Source organism: Asterias amurensis, chromosome 7 (genome assembly GCF_032118995.1).
Source record: "Asterias amurensis chromosome 7, ASM3211899v1".
Lineage (NCBI taxonomy): Eukaryota > Metazoa > Echinodermata > Asteroidea > Forcipulatida > Asteriidae > Asterias > Asterias amurensis.
In genome coordinates, this window is record NC_092654.1 from 1,971,158 (window position 1) to 1,992,024 (window position 20,867).

Below are 20,867 nucleotides of genomic sequence, written 5' to 3' on the forward strand. Positions count from 1 at the left end.
TTGAATGCATGCATCTCTGCTTTGCACTGACAGTAAATTATCTCACGTGCTAATCAGAACTGATTAAAAAACATGCTGCTTGTATAATTTGATAACTCGTCCCATTACTATACACAGAGATGGAGCTTAGAGCTGCTCTAAACTGGTATTAAATGTTATTAAAAGGTTCACGGTGCTTTTTTGCTGTCAAGTTCATGTACATTGTTTGTTTGGATTTTTATTTGGATTTTTATTATGTGAATTTGTTACACTCAACAGCATATTGAAGCCATTGAAAAAAATGGAACCATATTTGTATATCACAATGCTTCAAAACTTGTAGGATTGGGGGCATTGCATGGTGAAGAATTAAAATGTATAAGTTTACTCTAATTCCATTGATACATCTACTTTGTTGTGTAGATTTTGTTCTTTGGGAACTAGGTCTTGCTTTAAAAATTAAAATTATCTATTTAAAACAATCTCACTTTGTAGGATTACAAGAAGAATTTGTCATAAAAAGCCCCCAAATGTAATTTCTATTCCTAAGAAAATAGCTCCACTGCTTTAAAAAAAGGGGGGGGGGGTTTGGCACTTCCCCCACGCACCTTTATAAATGAACCAATAAACAATCAAGCAGTTAGCATTTCTTACTCAATGAGAGATAATTACTGGGGGACTGCATTAACGTTTCTACAAATTTTAATTACCGATTGTCAGTCATTGTTTGCGTGGGACTCAATATTTGTTGGTGTTGTATGCAAATTTAATTAAATTTCCAGGGACACTAAGGCATCAACAAGTATGTAAGCCTAAAATTGTCGTCTCTCATATTACGAGGAGTTGTCCTTGCGATTTTAAGAAGTCGGCCAATGAAAAAATATGTTTAGTTTCTGGTTTGCTCAGAGTAAAAAGGTGAGCCAGTTTCTTCCTGTAAGCATTTATCACAAAGGTGATAAGAAATCGCATCAGTTTGTTTGACAACCTTTTTGTTTTACATGTACAGCCATTGAAGTTGGCCCTAAACACAGGAAAGTATTTACTTTTTTGTTTTAATAATATTAATAATAATACACAGCTTGTATTATAGCGCTTCACACAAAAAGTCTCAAAGCGCTTTACAAGAAAAACAACAATACAAAAACCAATAATACAAATCAACATAATTAATGATAAGTTTTGCCGTGAAAGGGTTTCTTATCCATGCAATTAAATTACATTGTTATAAAAATTGTCTATTTCCCCATGAGCTGCAAATATCATTACGCAATGCGCAAGTACTTGAACAACATTATACTGCCCTATCATACAGACAGATAAAAATTTTGTTTTGGCTGTGTCTGATAACAAAAACCTTTTCCTTCACTTTAAGAAGTATAACAATTTTTCAAAACTATTTAACCATCACATCCCCTTCATTCTTACAAAAACACAGACATCATTGCCAACCACTCACAGGAGGGCAATTCAAAACAGCAATAAGACACTTATCGCCATAGCAGTTTAGGAGTTTCTTGCAGGTCAGAGGTCAGCTTACAACAAGGAGCTTCTGGGTCCTCTAACCAATCAGGACGTCCATCTAAAACAGCCGACTTGACTCCTCGCACCAAGACAATTTAGGGTGGGCATTTGGTTTGGCGCATCAGGGACCCTGCCAGACACCTTTAATCGTACCGGAGGTATGAGGACAGCCTGCTGACCAACATCAAAGATAGCAAAATCCTTAACTAAGATACTCACTTCAAATCCAAGATGGCGAGACTTAAATCCAAGATGGTGCAAGCTACATTTTTTTTTGTACCCAACAATTAATACATAGTCTAGTCTGTATTATAATTAATCTAGAAACATGATGTACACACTCTCGCTTCATTTCAGATAAATCAATGATAGGCCTAATTTATACATGTATCGTAGGAGGTCCTGTTTTCGAGGTGTCCCTAATATCGTGGCAAATCTTTTACCTCTCTGTGCGTGATGTAAACAGTCCCAAGATAAAAATTGTGTGGTTTTATTCACCAAGCAAAGAGTCTCCTCTTCTTTGACCAAAACTTAGAAACACGTAAGGCTCCACTGGTCATTTGCACTTGTAAATGCAAAAAGTTTGGTATTTTAGGCATTTCTACAAGGTACACAAATATGTCATAATGTTGAGGCCATATAAAAATATTTGCCCACCGAAAAAGTTTCATCAAACGCTTTTTCTATTCACAATTCATGATGATCAAAATCATGTGACTGAATGTTTTGCTGAGCATTCTTGAAAAAAAAAACCGAGGCTTAAATAAGCCTGTGCCTTATATCATTTTCTAATATTTTTGGAGATTTTTATTTTGTAACCCTCGTATCAATACTATTATTTATATTAAAATTTAAACATCAGCTTGTTGATTAAATTATCACTGTTTATTTATACGCTTTGTTATAAATATTAAGAAAAATGATATAAATAAAAAAAATAGAAATCAGATTTTGAAGCCAGTAATTATTCACACTTTTTATATTTTTTTTATATATTTTTTTTTTTGCAAGTTACCATGGTAATTTTAAAAATTTAATAAAAAATATTTTGAATAAAATGAAGGCAACTGCTGGCTATACAGTCATACACAGAGTCTCAAAGAACACTTGTAGTCACTGCAGATGTTTCTTCCATGTATGGCTTCACCGGGAAACCATACTTTCTCGTTTGCCGTGAAAACAGGAAAAACTCAAAACAAATGGGGCCAGTTGAAGTCATCCAAGATCGGTGTGTGGTGTGAACATTTCAATGTCCATCAAGTTTTAATACATGTTTGCATACTTCGTATTAACAAATGAAGATAATTAGGGCATCGGTTGATATATGGCATCATTTTTTTTTTCCCAATTCAAAGAAAAAGGCATAATAGCGTGATAACTGGTAAGCAGAGGATATGTGACTGAAAAGAGGATGCAAGCAAAATTAAAAATTTTTAGTTTGATGGATCGGAACCTGCAGAGAAAACAAACCAAGGGTTTATATTTAGACAAACCAACCAATATTGAAAAATACTTACACTAAAAAATGGTAGATAAAGCACTTCCAACCAGTGGGGCGCTCTAAAAAGTTGTACACTCTTCCCTGAACACTCATCTTTTTCAAGGCTTTGCTCCTGTTCATATGCATGGAATACTTCCTCTGAAGTTCTCTGTTCGTCTGTGCATCATTATTCATGTTCACATTGTTTAGACATGGTTTGTTGCCAATTCCTCCTATGGCAGTTGTAGCAATACCAACGGTGTTTTTAGGTAGCGAGGCAGTTGTGGCTGTCGAGGGTGACGGTGCTGCAGCCGCTTCAGACGACAGCGAGTACATGCAGGCGTCCCCCGATGCCGTGCTTGTGCTCACGGGGTCCATTTCAACTTCCAAATCTGCGAGGCTGGAGCTGACAGTACTGTACGAATATCCACTCGTTTTCCGTGAGTTATTACTTGTCCGACCGTCTGCTTCGGCCATTCTTGACGTTGAACAGAGAATTAAGGCAATGTTCTGACTTCGGACTCTAAGTAACCTCGGTTCTCAGACACATTTCGACAAGAACTATTGACATTTTCCAGGACAACACAAAATCACAATGGCGAAACTTGGTGTAAAAAGAAAGTGTACCGTCCGTCCCGTCATGTGTGTTCTGTATATGAAGCATGCAGACAACATACAATTTCCAACATAAGGACGTGTAGTTGAGGTTATACCCCGTAACATTATAACGAACATGCCTAGTTCTTGTTCCACCTGCACGCACGGCACACACACCATGTTCATCATTCACGTGCACCCAACAAACACACGTGCCGGGATAATTGAGCCAATTTCATTGGCTAGCTGCACTTAATGAATATTCATATAAAAGTTGATTAAAAAAAGTAACCAATGAAATCACGAATTTTGATTGAAGTTATTGCTATCACAAGAGGGCGGCAGGCACTTTGTATTGTTTCGTACAAACAACACAAAATAAAATAAAGTAAGCAAAACAAAATGCCAGTGTTTGAAGCTTTATTACCAAGATTTCAAGTTGCAAAAAGGGAAGACAATAGCAAACAATCCTTTATTTTGCAATTTACTGCAAACAATTACATTGTTAAGCAAACAAAAATATTAGTCACATGTCCAAAGTCGAACTCCCAATTTGCTCAACAAAAAATGGTTTCATTTAACTATTGAGGAGTGTCTGATATTTGCGGCTGCGGCTGTTGCCAATGGTTGTTTCTATGGCCTTTAACGCATGTTCACATGTTGATCAAGTCCCAGCCTTTGCCACTATTTCAGACATAGCTTTAGATTCGGTTAGCAATCCCCCACGCGTGTTTTTACTATTTTCTTCAACTAAAATACACAAGTCTAAATTGCCACGAATATTAATATCATGATTTATCAAAACCTCAGAGTAACATAAATATTATATAACAATATTTAAAGTGCTGTTTACAACAGCTAGCTATATAGAAATAGTAATTACAACATTTAGATGTTTTGAAGCACACTACTTCTCTCAATTACGCATATAAATAGGACTATTTTATATTATTAGATTACCTATTTTTGATTGATAGTAAACTACCTTCTTTTGATAATAAAATACATTGTTTTGATAAGTGTATTCTGTAGACAGTTCATACATAAATTGTTAACGCAAGACTTTGTATTATACAAGAACACCCATGCAGCCCGTGAGTTTTCCTATTGATTCCTTGCATAATTGGTTGGGTAAGAGCCCAAGTTCGCACGAAGAGTATGTGTTGTCAGTATACACATATTGACTGGCAACGAGGTAACTAGTATACGTCTATTCCCACGAGGGATTTTGAGTGACCAGAAGAGCGTCCTATTTCCCGAGGCCAAAGGCCGAGGGAAATAGGCCCCTCTTCTGGTCACTCACAGGCAAGAGGTGTGTTATAAAGGCAGATATTCCCTTCCGAATTGATTAGAAATTGATCAACCCTTGGGCAAGGTAAATGGTCATGTAGTTAAAATATCTCTTGCAAAACACTGGTCATGGGTTCCAATCCTTTATACACATGTGGTTTTGTTCTTAACATTTCAGATGTATTGAGTAAATATCTACAAAAAGAGAAGTGAAATATTTAAACGTTACATTTCGGTACATATCTGTGAAGTTTTTATAATGATTATTATGTCTTACAAGTCTAAATGTTTAAATGGGGCTGCATTGTCATGACCATAGCATGCAGGCCTGTGATTTGGCCATTGATTAACCAATGGCCAATTCAACTGAAACAGTTATTGGTTACGACCACCAAAACGAACAACTAGTTACTGCGCGTGCTCTCCATAGATATCTAACACAGGGAGGGTGCAAGCGTGTAGTAACTGGGCGAGATTTCATTTACCCATGTAAAGCCACAAACCCTTGCCCGATTTCATAGAGCTGCTTAAACAGACAATTTTGCTGAACAATTTCCTGCTTAGCAGAAACAAGCAGGATACCATTCACAAATAAAACACGTGACATGGTATTTTGGCTGGTAACCTTAATCTGGTAAGCATGATGTTGCTGTGCTTAGCTACTTTTTGTGCTTAAGCAGCTCTATAAAAATTGAGCCCTGATGAGATCATGACCCACGACCCCTTAAATTCTAAAGTCTGTACTCTTGAATACTTTCTATTACTTACTTGCTATACTCAATGTTACATGCCTATTTACTTTTGATTTATTACTCTGATTGTACTCTACTGTTGTTCTTTAAAAAGTTCACAAATTTTGATATTTAACCCTGTACACATTCTTTAATGCTTAATAATTTCTTCAACATAAAAAAAGGACACCCTCCCTCATAAAAACGAGAAGAAAAAAAAATAAAAAAAAAAACAAAAATCCTCACATTGATGTCTACTATACCTGTCTCTGTTTGACAAAAATAACATCGTAGTAAATACACCAAGTTCCTAGAATTACATTATTCTAATTATTCCACTGTTAATCCTTTTATCATAAATTAATAGTAAAAATTTGCATTGTGTACTTGTATTTGGTATTACATTATTTTTAAGGTGACTTTTATTTATTTATTATTACTTGATACTATGTACAAAAGATTGCAAGAAATGTCAAGTCGAATGTTGATTTGGAAAAATGATGAATGTGGTTATGATGAAAAAATAAGGAATGTAGAATTTGTAAGAGAAACTGACAGAAACAAAGAGAAAAGAGCTGAAAAATGATGTTTCACTGCATCAAAATGTTCCTTATATTAAGAAGAGAGCACATACATATCTATTGAGATAGAACTCACTCCGCTAAGGTCAACATCGATTATTTTGCTATTTACATCTTGATTGATAATATTTTGTATAAAAGCTAAATTTGCAAACAGTTTCTACATCTTTCAAAACAAAATAAGTTGACCTGTATATAGACAATATTTTCCGAAGCATATTACAGTTTTTTACACTCAAAACTGGCAGCTCCTCAAAAGTAACAAATATCTAAAGGTTGGTTTTACACTTTCAAGTTTAACAAGAGTAGTTAGTTTTGGGCAGGTACACAGGCCACAACAACTAGGGCTGCGATACACACTATACTACTGTACTTTCAAGAGGACCAATCAGAGCGCTGACTGACTCTACACTGAAACCCCTGAATCCCTATAAATAGGCCCACTTCTCTCTTATCTCTTCATTCTCCTGACGATGACTAGAGCAAGCTAGTGAAAACATTGAGACCAATTAAGAACTCACTACGTGGTAGTGCAGTTAATAACAACCCTATAAGCTAAAGTAGTAGTCCAAGCTGATTTTCTACCTTTCACCCAGGGAGTTGTTAAAAAGCAAGACAGTTCTTTTCAGAACTGAGAAGTATCCCAAAAAATCTACTCCACATTAGTAGAATATACAGCAAGACAGTTCTCTAAAGAACAAACTCTACCTGGCAAGTAGATATACACATGGTGTTACCGCAAACCAAATATACATTTATACCTCACCATGCAATGCCTCAAATCTTATATACTATACATGTACTATAATCTGTTCACCAACATGTTTGTAACCCTTCTCAGGGCGCTCACCCCCGTCCTAATCACATTATTGCCTTAGCCATTAATCCAGGGGTCTTGTAATGTCCATACTGCTCAACTCTAAAATCCGATTTCCTAATAGCATTTTCTGAGGTGAGGATCGAACATCTGTTGCGAGAACCAAGAACATGCTTTTGTTGTAATGTCATAATTTGATAGGAATTTAAGTTGAAAAACCTAAAGCAAATCCGCAGAGGTTTATGTAAGTACTGACAAAGAAATAATATTGCGCCCGCTCAAGCTTTGGTAAAACTACAACTGTCAAGCAATGTGCAAGCGTGTGACGTCATAATGCAGGCAGTGTCTTCATGTAGAACTTTATCAATGCACCATATTTCTGACCACGTGAGGGCACTCTCTGTAGTATTTTTATCATTTCCGGTGGGTATACCTGATTCGTCCTGCACAGTTTTAATCGGTGTTCCGTCACTTTTGTTGCGCCGTAGTTTTAAGTTGCTTTAGAGGTGGATTATAATGGCTCCTTTAAAAGTCTTATTGTCTGTGATGGATTAGATGTCTGTGGTGGTAATGTGCTCCAGTCTTTGTAACTGTTTGGGTTTGAATCAATATACCCTGGAAGTGAAACAATGTGTTCAAGAGCGCCCTCACGCCGTCAAAAATACAGCGTATTGTAACTTGCATTTTGCATTAAGGAAGTAATATCTGAATACCTGTAGGTCATTAGAGCAAGATTTGACCTCTGACCTTATCAGAACAAGATTTGAACCTCTGACCTCATCAGAGCACGATTTGACCTCCGACCTCATCAAGTTGTCTGCGGGGTCTCCCCTTTGGATGCTATCGGCTCTTGCATCATGGGAGCCTGTCGTGTGAAGATGTGGTCGTAGTGGTAGAGTAAGGTGGCAACGAAGGAGTTGATTTGTGAGAGAGAGGCGAGGGAGATCGCCTTGTTCTTTGGCCAGACTAGGTTGGGGCCGAAGACGATGGAAATGTTGGCGGGGGACATCTTGGTCTTGTCGCTGTTTTCAGTCACCTGATATACACAGATAAAAATAAAAACTGATCAGAACCACTCTTCATAAACATATTGGGTTTGAAAAAAAAAAAAAAAGATAAATTGACTCGCGTGATTCTGGAACCTGTAACCTCTGGATCACAGTGCCGGAGATCTACAAGTGAGCTAGCTATCCCTATGTTGGTGGTCTCAGTATCCGAGGTGAAGTGCTTAAGAGTTGCCTTACCTCATGCAGAAGACTCATCAAATAATGTAAGACTTTGTAGTTCATGTCAGGGAGCTTCTCAACGATGCTCCTACAGCTTGCTATCCTAGCATCATTGTCTTGAAGACCTGTTGATTTCAAATCATAAAACAGCAGTTGAGTAATTGACTTCAATCATAAAACAGCAGTTGAGTAACTGATCTCAATCATAAAACAAGAGCTGAGTAAATGGCATTCACATGAGAAGGGTAATACTTGGACCCTTTTTGAAACCAAGCCTTTGGCTAGGTAGGGTTCAAAGGGATTCCCGTAACTTTTTATTTCATTCACCCACCGGACGAGTCAACCAAATTTGTGGGTCTCCTGCAAGTGTTTTACAGCCAGCGGTCGCTACCACATTTAATCTACCAAATTTCAAGACTTGTCAAACCATTTGGGATTTTACCACTATACCCCAGGCGCGTGGTCCAGTGAAATTAACAAACAGTTTATCACACTAAGGCAGGACATAGGACGAGTGCTTGCTGGATACCGGTCAGTAAACGGACAAAGAATTCAACCTTATTTCAATCATGGAAGCAGGCGGGTCACTTTCAATTTTAACTGTGACTGCCCTATCTTGCAATCTTTAGCCCACTTCTATGCACCAGTTGATGTCTAGAAATCGCACACGCCACCCGGCCTCCGCCTCAGCTTCCATTGTATATCAGGTATTAAGCCCGGTTCATACTTTTGACGTCACATGGCTGTTTTTGCAGCGAACAGATCGCAGGAGTTGAGCACAAGTCAACTGATGCGAACTAGTCCATATTTTGTATCGCATTCACATTCGCTTAAGTTACCCATACCGTGCATTGCAAGAATGTCGTCATAAAGTTCATAGGTCATTATTGGCGCCGGTAACTCCCTGAAGAATGTCTTTAAGATGAGAGCTGGGATATGAACGTCAACCAAGGCCTCAAAGTCCACGGCTACTCCTTGGTTGTACTTCCTCTGTACTTCTTTCACTGTGATGGCGTTGGGGCATCGGCGGAATATTCCTTCGGTCTCTAAACCTACAACCAAACAAGAACAAGTAACAAAAATATTAAATAATAGAATAATAAAATTCTTATACAGTTTTTGTTCATACTCTTGGGCATAACAAAACGTTTACTACTTTTACAAAAATCCAATAATGGGACCCATTTTAATAACACAAATAATAATATAATGTCTTATATAGCGCATGTATTTACCGATAAGGTACTCAAGTCGCTTGAACAGATGCAAACATTCTTAGACAGTTTTTTTTTAATTTGAATTTGTGTAGCACCTTCAGGGTTTTCAAGGTGCTCGGCGCATTCAGCAGGCATTGTCAGGAACAACACCAGGGCAAACCCCTTCTCTTATTAGCTCTTAGTTGGCTCCACATTTCTTCCAGTGTTAGTATTCTGAATAATTATTTAAAACCAACAAAAATGTAGTTTACATGGCTGAGATTGAACCTACCTCTTGTCCTTACTGCTTCGACTGTTTCTCTCACGATCTTGGGAATCGGTTGTCCTTCATTCTCAATCAAACTGAAAATAATCAAGATCAAAATAATACACCAATATCAAACTCAAAAGAGTTTGGAGTGCTACATTTCCATGTATTCTACCAGGCCTTGAATTACACAAGGGCCCCAGAGCCCATGACCTTCTTGCCCCTGGTCTTGGCCTTGGTGCCCTTCAAAAAATTCCCATTGACTTTCAAGATTTTCCAATTGAAGTGCCCTTTGCAAAATGAAAAAGGCCTTGTCCAATCAACATGTTCAAAGATGAAATTTTAGGCCTGCTCTAAAAAAAAGAAAAACTCACAAACTTTCGTGAAGTGCCCTTTGCAAAATGAAAATGTCCTTGTCCTTTCAACATGTTCAAAGATGAAATTTTAGGCCTGCTCTAAAAAAAGAAAAACTCACAAACTTTCGTGTTAATAATTTAAATCATGTTGTCTGATATCTTACATTTCAAGCGGGACTCCAAACTGTTGTGTTTTCGGCGGCTCTTTAGGTGCATCTACCGCTGTGGTGTTCGGACTCGATGCTGTCTGTCGTGGTTGTCTCCCTCTACGTCGCTCAATCATTTGCATATCATGCCTGGAAGTTTTAAACGAATTAACACACTTTTACTATTTTTAACTTTATCAAATAAACCATTTATGAATGAATGAATGAATTAATGTATGGCATAGTCAGTACTTTCCTGATTCCTGTGAAGAAAAACAAATCCACAGGCACATGACTCAGTAGGGACTTGAACCAAGGACCTTTGCCATGCTCGATGTCTTACCACTAGACCATCGAGCTAGCCCAGAGGCTAGAGGCAGTTTGAATCCTATATTTTAGCAGCAGGTACCATAACATGGCAAAAGATCAAGAGGGCGCCCTACGGCAACATTTGTGGACACCCTGGAGCAGGGAATCTGGGCCCAATTTCATAGAGTTGCTAAACCCATTGCTTCGCGACAATTTTCTTCCTTGATAAAAACAGGATTACCATCCAAGTTTCCATTTAATAATAATAATAATTGTTGCATATTGCTTGTTTCTGGTATTCAGCTGTTGTTTGCTTATCCGGAAAATCACAAGGAAGTTTGGTTGGTAATCCTGTTTTTATCAAGGCAAAAATTTCATGCTAAGCAAATTTTTGTGCTTAGCATCTCAATGAAACTGGGCCCAGATAGCGAAGAAACGCGGGTGTTACTATGAGCATCCTATGAGCATTCAAATTGGTGGCTGCGGCTACAGCTACGACTGTTTTTAAGGACATCCTATACTTCAACACATAATGATGCGGAATGCTAGCCATAGCCGTAGTGGTAGCTAAGTCCTTAGTCTCTGATTCAAGGCCCAAGTCTCTGATTCAATGGCACTTACTTTTTGACAACCTCTGGAATGGCTAAACGCTCAATGTCCATCAACCCATCCAACTCGCTCATGAGATGAACATAGGTAACCTTACGACTGAACTTAGTGCTGACGAGATGCCTGAAGATACCCCAGAATACCTTGACCAGATTGGAAGGGTGTACGATGATCAGAGCCTTCAGATTCTTCTTGAACCTAGTAAATTAAACCATCAAGAAGGAGGAACAAGGGATGAAGTTTAGAATTGTTTGAGTGTTACATATGAAGTGTGGACCTGAGAACACAGTAAGTCCATGTAAGAATGCAGGGACTTAAAGGCAGTGGACACTATTGGTAATTACTCAAAAAAAATTATTAGCATAAAACCTGCCTTGGTAATGAGTAATGGGGAGAGGTTGGTAGTATAAAACATTGGGAGAAACGGCTCCCTCTGAAGTGGAGTAGTTTTCGAGAAAGAAGTAATTTTCTACGTATTTGATTTCGAGACCTCAGACTTAGAATTTGAGGTCTCGCAATCAAGCATCTGAAAGCAATTACCAATAGTATCTTTAAAAACATTTGTGAAGTAACACTAGCCCATGTTCTTAAGTGAACAAAACAACGGAATTTCCACAGAGTATGCAAAAAAGTGCTTTTTGTCTCAGTGTCAGTGGGCATGTACTGTGTACACTTTCAAACTGGGAAACAATAGGGGTCCCCGCTTGGGTGAAGGTGCCCAGGTTGGAAAGGGTGTACAAAACCAATGGGGGCTCTTGCCACAAAGTAAGAGAGACAATAGGAGGTCCTCAATGCAGGTGTTTCAACACTTTGGTGTGTGCGCAAGTTTGCTCCAAACAAAGCTATAAGCCATACAAGGTATGGGATTGTAAACATAGAGAAGTTTCTTCAAAAGACACAAAGAGCCCAGAGGTAGGTATTGATAATACTCGATACAAACTATCAACATTAATTATTGACTGCTTACTTTCTGTCCAGCTCCCTGTATGCCTGGGTCAACCAGTTGAACGAGGGTCTATTTACGTGGACCAATCCGTGTTGAAACACCACCAGTGTGTAATCGTTCTCCACATACTGATCAAGTGTGTACTTCAGAAACCTGTAAATAAATAAAAATACAAACAGATAAAACAAAAGTGCATTTGTAAGACATTTTTATCAAATTCCAACTTTGATTTCACATCAAGGTTTGCTTTATTAGCAACACATCAAAGAAAGGCCAAATAGATCCCTTTGCATTGGCCGCCATCATTGATGAGGCGTGCACGCATGAAAAGCTATCATTGGCCGAGAGTTGTGCACAGCGCGCACTCGCGTCCACTTTTCCATTGTTTGTCATCAAAGATGGTGGTCAATGATGTCATAAGCAATCCATATATTCAGTAACAACATGTAACACAATCCAGTAGGCCTACAACAAAATCAAAGCACACTGTAGATCTTCTTCATACGAAACCATAATTTGTTCAGCAAATAAAACACTTAAATTCATTCTTTCAAAGTGAAACAGTTAATACAAAATTCATTTGAAGTAAATTCATTGAAGCCGTAATACATTAACAAAGACCTACCATCAATGACAAAAAGTTACCCAAAGCCAGTGAGTTTAAAAACTACATGCAATGTTCCATTCACAAAACACAGCAGACAAAACTACCATTCAATCACAATTGGTCGGGTTGGTGCCAGAAGAACTAGTGAACAACTCAGCTTTCTGTAAACATGGTGAGACCTTAGAAATCCCAAGCCCATTGTCAGTATTGTACTATGTATGTTTTCATATCCCGCGCATCAACGGACACTAACACTGAAGGATCCACCTTTAAAATAACAATAAAATAATCTTCTGTTTCAGTTGTTATTTATAGCTTGATACTTGAGCACTGAACAGAACTTGGAGTTGACTCTACTGCCTAATGTATGACGTAGTGGTTTACAAAATGTGAGCTTGAAAATGAGATCACTGTTAGGCTTGCTAGGCTTAATAAATTAAAGACATTTGACACAAATGATAATTGGTGTGTCCCAACCTATGCATAAAATAACAAACTTGTGAAAATTTAGTCTGAATTGGTCATCGAAGTTGCAAACAATAATCGAAAGAACAAATGTTCTTGTTGCACAAATTTGTGTGCTCTCAGATGCCTGACAAAAGCTTCAGGACTGAAGTCTTTCTCAGATTCAAATATTTTAGTGAGAAATTAACTCTTTCTCAAAAACTAGGTTATAAATATTACTTCAGAGGGAGTCGTTTTTTACAATGCTTTATACTTTCAACAGCTCTCCATTGCTCATTACCAAGTAACTTTTGATGCTATATTTTGAGTAAATACCAGACAAGTCAAGTTCCCTTTGCCTTCACTGCAATTTGAGACTTAATGTTTCTGTCTGTAACATGGGATTCTGCAGTTAGCAGACAGACCTTGAAAATCATAACAACGGTGCATTGCATTTAGTTGGCAAGGCAAGCCCAAATTTGCAGGAAGCTGTGGTCGCTTTTAAACCGTGGGGTAAGCTTTTCCTATTTTCATTCTGGTCTTGCAATTAAAACAGTGGTCTTGTTACAAAAAAATATATATGACTTATATTGTAGATTCCCCCCCCCCAAATTAAGTATTACGTGCCTGGTTTGAAATGTTTTAAATATCAAGAGAAACTGGCAACATTATGTTTCTTTATATATTTGGTTTACGGTAACACCATGTGTGTATCTATTTGCCAGGTACACTTTGTTCTTTAGAGAACTGTCTTTCACCTATTCTACTACAGCGGAGAAGATTTTTTTGCACTATACAGGAGACTTCTCAGTTCTGAAAAGAACTGTCCTGCTCTTTGACTACAATATGTTTCTTTTCATGTATCCCTACATTGTATCCCCACAAAAAATCAGTCAGCATTATTGTATCGTAACTTAACTCTGATTAGTTTTCTAAGCCTGGCCTGCTGCAAAGCACGGATGGGTTGGGTTACTGACTCCGTCGGAAGTAGGAAGGTTTGGAATTTAGAATTCAGTTGTATAATCAAGCGAAACTACTCAGGGTGATTGGTTCAAACAAATCCAGCTGAATCAATCTTTGAAAACTGAATCGTTGATACCTTTGGAAATATTGTCTTTACCATTCCTTTAAGATCTCACAGAATAACAAAAACAGGTAAAAACTCACCCGAGTAGCCTTGTGGTGTTGTAGGTTTTTGTGGGAGGTAGGCGACTACAAAAGAAGAGAACCAACTTCCTGCCAACACTGTCATCTCCTGTAATTACAAACAAAAAAGCTCTGAATGTACATTGCATTTTTTGATATAAAATCATACATTGCAAGGTAGAAACTTATTTTTTTACAAGATAGTATTTAATTTCAATTAAAAGTTGGTTCAGTCAGGTCAGATTGGTCAGTTCAATCAGGTACTTGAGAGCTAAATTGTTTAAAATATTACTATTCATACTTGTTTATAATGTGTTTGTGTATCATTTCATTGTAATTTTGATATTTCTACACTTTTTTACACGTTTTTGTAATAACTGGTAACAAATTAGGCCCCGACCTCAAGATTTTGAAAAACTAGCCAGGCCCGTTTGCTTTATTTTTGAAAAGGCACCAAGGCATTTTCTCCTTGGTAAAGGGCACTCTAAGAAAGAGGAAATTGCAAATTTCTACTGGAGCATTTCAGAAACACCAAGGCAATGCCCAAGGAGCACAGAGGCAATCGCCTTAATTGCTTCTGTAAAATATCAGGCCTAATCTACATGTAGCTACTAGTCATTTGATGGATTTTGTATTTTTATACCTCCATGTTGCGACAAAGCTTATATTAAAAAAGAAGCTACCACAAATGGCATTACAAAAGTAATGATGTAAAGAGGCTTTTTGCAAACCCTCCTGAATCTAACCTGCAACTTGAATGATGTTGTGTTTTGCAATATCTTCAAACGTGTCCTCTTGTTGTACAATATCGACCGTTTCCATATTGTCTGTCGTCGGTGTTGCTCCGGCTGAGCTTGCAGCCTGGCTCCCATCCCCGCCGGCCCCACCAGATTCATCAGAGGGTGATCGTAATTCTACATTCATCAGGGAGGACAAATATTTAGGCAAACCTAATGGCAGGGCTCACAGGAATAATCCACAATACTAAGCACAGGGCTTGCTTCAATGTTTACTGGTCACCATTTATATTGCAAGACCAGAATGTAATGAGAGAAAACGTTCTACACAGTTTAAAATGTAATGTTAATTGTTATGCCTAACTGTTTCTATTTGAACAAACACCAAGTCAATATCTCATTAATTTGGTCATTCTTCAACACTAATTGAAATGTTGTGGGTGAGAGCCAGTCATTCTGTGCATGATGTAAGGCTCCTTCAAAATGGCTTTATTAACAAATTCTTAACCCTCCCACTATCTGACCAATTAATGCCAATATCTTTAACATGGTATTTTAGAAGCTGAAACCAACATATTGATATCATGGCTAATGTTTTAATTGACTTCACTTTTTAATATTTAATTTCCGCAAAGTGCTTGAGTTTGGCTTCAGGCACCGTCAATGCACATTTTTACAAGGAAACTGTGTACAAATGTCTTTACAGAGGAAATGGCAATAAAAAACAAACAGCAATCCTATTTTTAGAAAAGTGCTGTACCATTGTGTGAGCAGTACCATTGTGTGAGCCGTACTGCATATATTCGCCCTAAGACAGTGCATGACGCAATCGCTTCAATGCAAACATCTTTCGGTGTAATTTTAGTGTTGTTTTAAAAAGCATCCCGTACTAATGTCTGATGCTCAAAATACATAATGTGACTTCTTTGACAAATAAATATTCCACCTCCACCACTTCATGTACATAACGCTCACATGATAACTGCATCTGCACACCAGGCTACCATTAGTAATAATAATAAGGTGTAAAAAAACAAATATATTAAAACAAAATTAACTTTAAAAATCTTACGACACGTAGAACATTTATAGTAAACCAATGTTGAAATGGAAAAAAAAAACACTGATAATTTCAAAGCAAAACAAAACCCAAAACAAAAACCAGAAATAAACTATAAACTCAGACATGACAAGTGAAGTGTTTACCAAATAAATTAAATAATGAAAAAATTAACCGGTGCTGGGTATAAAATTACCAACGCCGCAGGCCTAACTTGTACAACATTAATTTAATTTTGTTTCTATTTTTTAATGGTCAGAGTCAGACTATGTTACTGTAAATTTGTTAAAGATAGTGAAACAAAAAAGTAGAGACTGACTGAATCTTAAAGCCATTATACACTTTTGATACAGAACAAAAAAAAGTTCACAGATTTTCAAATAATTTACAGGGTTTACAGAAGGTGATGGTGAAAGACTTCTCTTGAAATATTAAAACAATGTAAATTCTCCATAGCGAGAATTACGGATTTATTTTAAACACATGTCTACATGTCTGATGTCATGACTAGTACAGCGAAACAAGAGTGGGTTTTCCCGTTATATGCTCCCGACTCCGATGACTGATTAAGCCTAAATTTTCACAGGTTTGTTATTTAATATTCTCTGCTTACCAGTTTTCACGCTATTATGCCTTTTTCTTTGAATTGGGAAAAAAATAATGATGCCATAATATCAACCGATGCCCTAATTATCTTCATTTGTTAATATGAAGTATGCAAACATGTATTAAAACTTGATGGACATTGAAATGTTCACACCACACCCCGATCTTCAATGACTTCAATTGGCCCCATTTGTTTTGAGTTTTTCCTGTTTTCACGGCAAACGAGAAAGGTGAAGCCATACATGGAAGAAACATCTGCAGTGACTACAAGTGTTCTTTGAGACTCTATGTATGACTGTATAGCCAGCAGTTGCCTTCATTTTATTCAAAATATTTTTTTATTAAATTTTTTAAAGTACCATGGTAACTTGCAAAAAATAAAAAAAATAAAAAAATATATAAAAAGTGTGAATAATTACTGGCTCTCAAATCTGATTTTTATTTATTTTTTTTCTATTTTTTTTCTTAATATTTATAATAAAGCGTATAAATAAACAGTGATAATTAAATCAACGAGCTGATGTTTAAATTTTAATATTAATAATAGTATTGATACCAGGGTTACAAAATAAAAATCTCCAAAAATATAAGAAAATGATATATAAGGCACATGGCTTCTTTAAGCCTCGGTATTTATTTCAAGAATGCTCAGCAAAACATTCAGTCACATGATTTTTATCATCATGAATTGTGAATTGAAATAGCGTTTGATGAAACTTTTTCGGTGGGCAAATATTTTTATATGGCCTCAACATTATGACATATTTTTGTACCTTGTAGAAATGCCTAAAATAACAAACTTTTTGCATTTACAAGTGCAAATGACTAGTGGAGCCTTACGTGTTTCTAAGTTTTGGTCAAGGGAGAGGAGACTCTTTGCTTGGCAAATAAAACCACACAATTTTTATCTAGGGACTGTTTACATCGCGCACAGCGAGGTAAAAGATTTGCCACGATTTTAGGGACACCTCGAAAACAGGACCTCCTACGATATATTAAGTTGTGAATGTGATACACGAAGTGTGGGACTTGGACAATACTGTTTACCGAAAGTGTATTGTCTTTATTTAAACTTTGTTTAGAGAAGTGTTCAAGTTGCCCCTACCCAACTACCCTGCTGTACCAATACCCAATGATAGACAATGTTTGTTCAATCCATGTTATTATTTTCAATGAAAACAGTAAACCTTCAAGTACACTGCCACTCCCACAAACATGTCATGCATGTTTACTCACTGCACAGTGCGGGGTATGTGAAGCATGACATGCATTTCAATATAATGACATTGAAAATATTTTTTTCTACTCACTCAACTGGGCGTTCGAAACAATTTCTGTATCTTCTTGCTCAAGTGACAGCTCGTTATCCTCCTCGAAATCGTCCATGCTGTGAGCAGCAAAGGCCCCTTCCTCTCCCTCAGGAACTCCTCTTCCCTCTGCTGGGACATCTAAATCTATACTTAAATTCTCCCTGTTCGCGCTTGTTTGTGTTACTTCCGCCATTTTTCTCATTCATGTTCGAGTAAAATAATATTGAAAACATGGAACAGTCGTGCGCGGACCTTTTATTTTCCTGTTAAAAAGTCAAAACAGCGCCACCACGTGTCGGAGATGTTTATTTTGAGATGAAAACCAAAGTGGTGGCGCCCTTGAAGCGTTGCCCACCGCCATTTTTTAGACATTTCACGTGCACACAGAACAAACGTTATCGTTTCGTCGACAGCAATTTTTTGCTGAATTTTTTTCAAGTGACTGGAAAGCCGAAGCAACTCCAGCCATGGCAGCCTACAAGGGTCAGAAAGTGCAGAAGATTATGGTTCAACCCATTGTATCCTTTTAAAAAGTCTACAGGAATATTTATGTTTTTTTAGATGATTTTGTTCAACGTTTTTTATAACGTTTCGGTTGTCTGGCGTTGGTTGTTCCGTTGTTCATTGACTCACCAAAGTGACCATAGGATGACCAAGTCGACCTTTCAAAAAGACATGAAGGAGAGAATCCAATGAATAGAATTGCACTTCATTTTGCCTTGGTATTTTCCTCCTGAAATATTTTAGAACTTGACAACAACTTCACTTGACAATAACGGAACGCTATTTATTTCAGTATCACTATAATCATTTGTATCACTATCAATATCATTTTATTTTTTTAAATTAATTTATCATTTTGGGGGATTTTTATTTTTATATTTTATACTTGTAAAAATGAAATGCTTTCTGAATTTTATCCGATAAATTTAAGAAGAGCATCAATCAAGTTTTAGAGCTAGCTGCGCAATATTTATTTAATTTAAATTTGAATTTTGATACCAACAACTTGAATTGAACAAGTAAATTATAAATACTTCACTTGATTGAATTTGATTTAAATTTACTAGGCAATGTTATTGTATTGTATTGTGTGGATTTTTGTGTGAGCAGAATAGTTTACTTTCCTTAACTCTTTACTTTTTGAATTGTTTCTTTTGTAGAATCTTATCTTCAGATATTTACAAAACGTAAGTATTTCTAATGACTGAACCGGTACCCGACAACTGTATTTTATAATATTAAAGACAGTGACTACGACGTGGTGCCTATATATTACACAAAGGCACTGTCGGCCAAGGCTTGACGCCCTGGTACTGGCCCTTGACGCCCCTTCAAGATTTTCCATTCAAAGTGCCCTTTGCAGAATGAAAATGGCCGCTTGGTTTTGCCCTCTATAAGAGATGAAATTCCAGCCGAACAACAACTCACAAATGATTCTTTAGAGATTGAAGATTGTTGTCTTGCGTTCTTGATGTAAAGTTATAGTGTATTTAAGAACTTTATTTGATATTAATATTACTTTTATTAGTGGCTAGTCAGTTTTATAACTTTGTGGATTTGTGTATATTTTTCTTGCAGAGATCGAGAGTTCAGGTGTGGTTATATGACCAGGTCAACATGCGCATTGAAGGACATATTATCGTAAGTGAATACATAATAATTTACCATTGATATGTGATTTCTTGGGAAAACAGAGAAAACTGTGTCAAAAAAAAGTGGAAATACCTGTTCAAGTGTTCAAACATTGTTTTAAACCTGTGAGGTCTTGATAAAACCTACAAACTTGAGGTAAGCATTGACGCTTTGGAATTGATTTTGTCTGCAGGGTTTTGATGAATACATGAATCTAGTCTTGGATGAAGCAGAAGAGGTTCACCTTAAAACAAAAGCAAGAAAACCACTCGGTGAGTTCATTGTTTTAGAGAGTAAGCTCTTGTCTCAACAGAATCCAACCCTCCTACTGTTTGAACCATTTTTTTTAGCAAGACGACAGACTCTAACCCTCTAAATCGGTTAAGTCTGACCCAAGCTAGCATGGCTCGTCAGGCCAGTGTTTATATCCGGTTTCCTTGGCATTAAATGACTGAGAATATTTCTATCCCCTCTGGACAGGATGCTAGTCCAACACAGCTTACTCCCTAGTTCTCACCAGTACCCATTTGTACTCCTGGATGGAGAGTAGAGATCATGATAAAGTGCCTCGCTCAAGAACACACACGTGTCACAACTGACCAGGCCTAGATTCAAACCCACATTCTGTAAGTTACAGAACTTGATTCCACTGCCCTAAACAGCTTGGCCACAACACCCCTCTAACAAAACAAGCAGTTTGATTTCAGTTTAATACGTAGTCAGTAATCAGTCCAACAAAACATTACTTGCCGTTGGATTTTAAGGGGTTGTAGATGGTTACGGTAAATTTAACTCATTGTTTCGTTTTTGTTTTACAGGAAGGATAATGCTAAAGGGAGATAACATCACGTTAATACAAAACGCTCAAGAATAGTGAAAACCCTTCATTCCGTCAAGCTGGAACTTTGGAACTTTGATATTATTTTTGTAAATATACTTAGGAATCATGTTTGTTTGTTTGTCTTTTCAGTTTTTTTTTGTTGTTCTCTTTGTTACATGTATCATAGCAACTGAGAAGGTCGAAGGTCATTCCAATGACCTACATTGTACATGCTCAACCCTTTAGAGACGATAGTGCCAAGAACTAGCTTGTACCAAAATGCCTGTAGCAGCTGTCAACAAACCCACAAGATCTGACCTACTGGCACTCAGGCAAATTAAAGGTCATGACCTGAGTTGACACTTTCTCATGTGTCCATGGTTCTATAACAAAACAACATATCTGTTTGACATTATTTTTCAGACACTTGTAAAAGAAAACAGAAGTAAA

At 37.1% G+C, this 20,867-nt stretch overlaps 3 protein-coding genes across 3 annotated transcripts in view; 1 reads left to right on the forward strand and 2 right to left on the reverse strand.

The window, feature by feature from the left end:
* The window catches only part of LOC139939295 (potassium voltage-gated channel subfamily KQT member 1-like), a 98,877-nt gene extending 95,193 nt beyond the window's left edge, over nucleotides 1-3,684 (reverse strand). The window contains exon 1 of the mRNA XM_071935056.1: nucleotides 3,018-3,684. Within this exon, the coding sequence (XP_071791157.1) occupies nucleotides 3,018-3,457 (440 nt within the window). The 5' untranslated portion in view covers nucleotides 3,458-3,684. The remainder of the gene's footprint in view (nucleotides 1-3,017) is intronic.
* A 309-nt stretch (nucleotides 3,685-3,993) lies between these two features.
* On the reverse strand, nucleotides 3,994-18,169 carry LOC139939296 (rho GTPase-activating protein 8-like). The gene is made up of 10 exons (XM_071935057.1): nucleotides 17,963-18,169; nucleotides 14,996-15,163; nucleotides 14,271-14,358; nucleotides 12,074-12,205; nucleotides 11,119-11,304; nucleotides 10,207-10,338; nucleotides 9,711-9,781; nucleotides 9,068-9,274; nucleotides 8,241-8,347; nucleotides 3,994-8,032 (listed from the first exon to the last, which is right to left on the reverse strand). The coding sequence occupies exons 1-10, from the start codon at nucleotides 18,162-18,164 to the stop codon at nucleotides 7,805-7,807; spliced, it is 1,521 nt and encodes a 506-aa protein (XP_071791158.1). The 5' UTR covers nucleotides 18,165-18,169; the 3' UTR covers nucleotides 3,994-7,804.
* Nucleotides 18,170-18,315: 146 nt separating this feature from the next.
* LOC139939316 (small nuclear ribonucleoprotein E-like) lies at nucleotides 18,316-20,748 on the forward strand. The gene is made up of 5 exons (XM_071935093.1): nucleotides 18,316-18,480; nucleotides 19,126-19,152; nucleotides 19,544-19,606; nucleotides 19,791-19,869; nucleotides 20,416-20,748. Exons 1-5 carry the CDS (start codon nucleotides 18,430-18,432, stop codon nucleotides 20,469-20,471), a joined length of 276 nt encoding a protein of 91 aa, XP_071791194.1. The 5' UTR covers nucleotides 18,316-18,429; the 3' UTR covers nucleotides 20,472-20,748.
* The last annotated feature ends 119 nt before the right edge of the window (nucleotides 20,749-20,867 follow it).